Source organism: Cucumis melo, chromosome 4 (genome assembly GCF_025177605.1).
Source record: "Cucumis melo cultivar AY chromosome 4, USDA_Cmelo_AY_1.0, whole genome shotgun sequence".
Taxonomy (NCBI): domain Eukaryota; kingdom Viridiplantae; phylum Streptophyta; class Magnoliopsida; order Cucurbitales; family Cucurbitaceae; genus Cucumis; species Cucumis melo.
This window is the reverse complement of record NC_066860.1, coordinates 12,651,049-12,656,309: the sequence shown is the minus strand read 5'-3', so window position 1 is coordinate 12,656,309 and position 5,261 is coordinate 12,651,049. Positions and strand designations below refer to the sequence as shown.

Below are 5,261 nucleotides of genomic sequence, written 5' to 3'. Positions count from 1 at the left end.
ATTTACTTTTAAAATTTATAGACTAAATATACATATACAAATAAAGAAGAGGTTTTTTTTAATAAAATCTCATACAAGGTTTATCTAAAAAAAAGTAAAGAAAAAGTATTACTTCACAGTATTTGTTACACCCTCAGAGAAGTAGATAATATATATATATATATATATATATATATATATATATATATATATAGATAGATAGATAGATAGATAGATAGATAGATAGATAGATATTTTAAAATAAATTTTAGAGTCGAAAAAAGCAATAAAAACAATAAACAAAATTTATTTCCACTTTATTTGAAAACACAGTAGGATGACCACGTGGCTCTAAGCACAAAACGGTTGGCAGAATGGGGGGCTCTGAGAACCTATCAGCTTTTACGGATACTGCAATCCCAATGTGCTGAAAGCCATTGTTGGGTCCACGCTGGACGCTTGTGGGTCTCTTTTACAACTTGGCATCCTGCCCACGTGGCTTTTCTCTTTGCTTGTTTTTCTTTTCTTACATATAATCTATTTAATTATAGTTTGTGAATTATCCTTCACTTATGGGATCTCAAAATCCTTTTTGGGTCCCAATAGGATCAGAGATGGATGAGTAAAACTTTCCTCTCATCACTCTCATTTGCTCCCTAACTACAAAACTTCAAATCTCTTACCAATGATTAAATTCATAAAATTTTAATTTACCTTAAATCTCTTTACTTCTATAATTTGAGCACTTTTTTATTTAAGAGATGATTCCTTAAAACCTAAATTTGAGACATATAAAAAAGCGTGAAATATCCTTGTATAGTTTAAATACTATATAACCACGTTTAGGTTATTAAATTAGAATATACAGTTGTTTTTTATTTGATCAAAAGTTACAAAAAAAAAATTAATAATAAAATCACTAATTATTGGTTGTTTTAAACGTGTGTTTCTAATTTTAATGTCTTTAAAAAGAAGGGTTAGTAACATAATACAGTGTTGTGTGCATAGTCTATCATATTAAAATCAATGACATCTTGAATATCTAATTACATGAATCTCACTCTAGATCATATAGAAAATACATGAATCTTTATCGATATATGTAGTTTACATCTTGTTGACGAATTTTGTAAATAATGTAAAACGTTGAAGGTTGGTTATCAACCAACCATAATATGTCGCATCAACATTCTCACGTTTGGTTTTGTTTAAAAAGGAAAATTATATTTTAAGCATTGGATAATATTTTGTACATAGAATAAGCAAAAATATCAACTCATGGCATAACTAAATTGTCAAAGAGACACATTTATATACACTTGAATTACAAAGGAAAGAGATTTAAATTCCATCCACACGTAAGAATTAGATAAATACATGACCCCATTTAATAACAACTTGACTTTTAATTTTTGGAATTTTAAAAATAAAATTTACAAGTGTTAATTCCGACTAAATTATTTTAGGATCAAGTACAGTACTTTGTTAATTTATCAAAAGCGAACCTAATAGCAACCTAAAAACTATATTTTTGAAAATATTGGTTTTCTTTTTAGAATTTAGCCAGTAACTTAAATGTTTCTTTAATAAATCTAAAAATAATATTTTCAATGTTCAAAATTCCCTATCTCCACTAGTACTTGCACTAAAAAAAAACCATAGTTTTATATATTTTCAATAAATTTTAAATTAGTCTAATATACTCATTCATTCTTTACTTTTTGAAAACTTTCTTTTGTTTTTATAGTATTCTTTTCTATAATTTTTGTAAACATATTTATATATTATATTTTAGTTTTCAAAATTATTATTATTTTTTTACCCATTTTGGTAAAAATTAATGATTAGAGATTTATTGAAACTTTAAAGACTAGAATTAAACCAACGTCAAGTAAAAAAAGACCAAAATGGTAGTTTGCTTAGATTTTAGGTAAATTTTAAAATCAATAATTAGGACTATTTTTCAATATAGCAGAATAAACTAAAATATTTATAAAATATAGCAAAATAATTAAATCTACATGAGAAAATATGTGATATTTTGCTATACTTTTCAAAAGTTTTGTCATTTAAAACAATTGTTCTAACTACATTTTTAAATGATTATAAATATAGCAATATCTATCGATGATAGGCTACTAACCGACTCGAGATAATTACATCTAAATTGTAACATAGTCTATCGTTAATAAATTTAAATTTTGTTATATTTACTATTATTTTTTTTAAGATTATAGTATATAGGGTGAAATTTTGAGTTTGATTGGTAGGTTAATTTTACCATTATTGTTAAAACTGAAGTATAAGTGTGCATGAATAATTAAAACTTAGAAGAATCTCCAATGGGTTTAAACTATATATATATTGATTTAATTAATTTATGTAAAGCATAGTATAGAGTGCACTAAGATGTATTGAAATAATAAAGAAAAAGCATATCATATGATTAAATAATAAAAAAGGGATCCGCAAAGTCGATTTGAGAATGACCCTCTCTTACCTCCTCACTTCCCTCGCATGCTCTCTCTCCCCCTTCCTCTATTTATAACCCCTTCTCTCCCTCTTTCCCTCACTCCCATATCAATCTCTCTCTCTCTCTCTCTCTTTCTCTAAAAGAAAAACTAAACAATGGAAGCTACAACAAATCATGAAGCTTTTTTGTTATCTCAACGCTGCGTTTGGGTTAACGGTCCGGTCATCGTCGGTGCCGGACCCGCCGGCCTCGCAACGGCTGCTTGTTTAAGAGAACAAGGTGTTCCATTTATTGTCATTGAAAGAGCTGATTGTATTGCTTCCTTATGGCAGAAACGAACTTACGATAGGCTAAAACTTCATCTACCTAAACAATTTTGCCAACTTCCTCGTCTTCCATTCCCTCAAGAATTCCCTGAATACCCTTCCAAGAAACAATTCGTTCAATACCTTCAATCCTACGCTCAAAAATTCGATATCAATCCGCAGTTTAACGAAACCGTTCATTCCGCTCGCTTCGATCACACTAGCGCTCTGTGGCGCTTGAAAACCGAGTCTTCCGTTTCCGGTCAGGTGGTTGAGTATGTTTGTCAATGGCTTGTGGTAGCTACAGGTGAAAATGCAGAGTGTGTCATGCCGGAAATTGATGGTCTTAATGAATTCTCCGGCGAGGTTTTACATGTTTCCGATTATAAATCAGGCGAGAGGTTTAAAGGAAAGAATGTTCTTGTTGTGGGATGTGGGAATTCTGGAATGGAGGTTTCTCTTGACCTTTGTAATCATCAAGCTTCTCCTTCTATGGTTGTTCGTAGCTCGGTAAGTGAAAGAAAAAAAGAAAAAAGAAAAGAACTTGTGATACCATGTCAGATAATTTTGTCCATAACAATGAAGGAAAGAATCTGATGTGTTTTTTTGTTTGTGAATCTTATAGGTACACGTTTTGCCGCGGGAAATTATGGGGAAATCGACGTTTGAATTGGCGGTATTGTTGATGAAATGGCTTCCAATTTGGATCGTGGATAAATTGATGCTGATTTTGTCTTGGTTAGTACTTGGGAGCATTGAGAAATACGGGTTAAAAAGACCATTAATGGGGCCATTGGAGTTGAAGAACACAACAGGGAAAACCCCTGTTTTGGACATTGGGGCATTGAGTAAAATCAAATCAGGAGAGATTAAGGTTGTTCCAGGAATTAAAAAGTTGAATAAACATGAAGTTGAGTTCATCAATGGTGAAAAAATGGAAATTGATTCAGTTCTTTTGGCTACTGGATATAGGAGCAATGTACCATTTTGGCTTCAGGTGAGCAAAAACAAAATCATTTATTTTTTGCTATGTTGTTGTTTGTCTGACATAAAAAGCCAACGGAATTCTAATATTGGGATTTGTTTTTGTCCACAGGAAAAGGAATTTTTTGGTAAAAATGGTTTTCCAAAAACACCATTTCCAAATGGATGGAAAGGAAAATCAGGGCTATATGCAGTTGGATTTACAAGGAGAGGGCTCTCAGGAGTAACTTCAGATGCCATTAAAATTGCACAAGATATTGGAAACGTTTGGAGACAGGAAACAAAGCAAAAGAAAAAACCAATTGCTTGTTTAAGAAGATGCATTTCACATTTCTGAACCCAAAAAACAAAATCATAATTATTCATTCTTTTTATGTAAATTTTAATGGCACTGTAAAAAAAAATTAACGAAAATGGGTTATAGATAGTAAAAAAAAAGAGTCCTCTCCAAAGAAGGATGGAAGCCCAAGTTTTGAGTTTGTGTTTTTTTGGGCATTTTTGAGGTTAATTCAAAAGAGGGGAAATATATAATATATATAGATATATATATATATATATATATTATGGTTAATTATTAATATATATATATATATATATATATATATATATTTCCTCTTTTTGTAACTAATTTCATTTCATTGATCTAATCAAAAGGCCACAGATTCATCCTTGTATTTTATTTGCTCACTTGCTGCTGTCTCCTCTATTGAGCACTTTGTTGAAGTGTCATTGTTTCATTCTACAGTTCCCCAAATGATGAATATAATTGATGAAAGAAATCTTTTTTCTCTTTCTTTTGCTTCAATAAACAGTTCCTTAAACAGAGTTTCCATTGCTCCAATCAATGGATGGTCATTATCTATTGACTTAACCTAGAAACATCCATATTACTCTTGATGAGACCACCTCTTTCGTCGAAGTTTCATTTCAATATCAATTAACAATTAGTAAATTGAATCAACTTTCACTATCTTTTCAACGTCAAATTCCCAACCTACTCTTTCAAAATATTGAAAAAAATCTGTTTGATTGCGTATGAAGTGACATATATGTATGCTATAAAATTGGTGAGGTTTGTTGCGTTGCAGCAATGAATTGGGTTGATCAAAGAAATGGATATATGATACAATACCGAAATATTTTTCTAGATATTGAGAAATCTTTGTTTGGAGTATGATAGCATATTCGATAAACTGAATTTCAATTTCAAAATCGATTGATTGCATTTTAATTATAAAGATTATGAGGTCTCTCTAGCTATTTTTTTTATACGGAATGATTAAGAAAAAAAATTTCAAAACCGAAGAAAGAAGAATTGTTATATGGTAACTTGTGTGGTTCTACCACTAAAAAGAGTCGAAAGAAATGGGTACAACCTAGAATGCAATCGGAGTATTTTTTTTTACCTACAAAAGTTTTATCTTCGGTCGAATATGAGAACTATGTGTCAAACCGTTATTGGATGATGGATGAGTTTTGTGCATTAATTTGAGTTCCAAATTTTGAGAGTTTGTGATATA

At 30.4% G+C, this 5,261-nt stretch overlaps 1 protein-coding gene across 2 annotated transcripts; it reads left to right on the top strand.

Moving 5' to 3' along the window:
- The first annotated feature begins 2,462 nt into the window (after nt 1–2,462).
- Nucleotides 2,463–4,487, top strand: LOC103489823 (probable indole-3-pyruvate monooxygenase YUCCA9). 2 transcript variants are annotated; one of them, XM_051083034.1, is made up of 3 exons: nt 2,463–3,267; nt 3,383–3,754; nt 4,282–4,487. In XM_051083034.1, exons 1-3 carry the CDS (start codon nt 2,608–2,610, stop codon nt 4,363–4,365), a joined length of 1,116 nt encoding a protein of 371 aa, XP_050938991.1. In that variant the 5' UTR covers nt 2,463–2,607; the 3' UTR covers nt 4,366–4,487. The 2 variants fall into 2 exon arrangements, with proteins under 2 accessions (XP_050938991.1, NP_001315377.1); NM_001328448.1 differs by lacking the exon at nt 4,282–4,487 and adding an exon at nt 3,854–4,079 and having other exon boundaries at nt 2,606–3,267.
- The last annotated feature ends 774 nt before the right edge of the window (nt 4,488–5,261 follow it).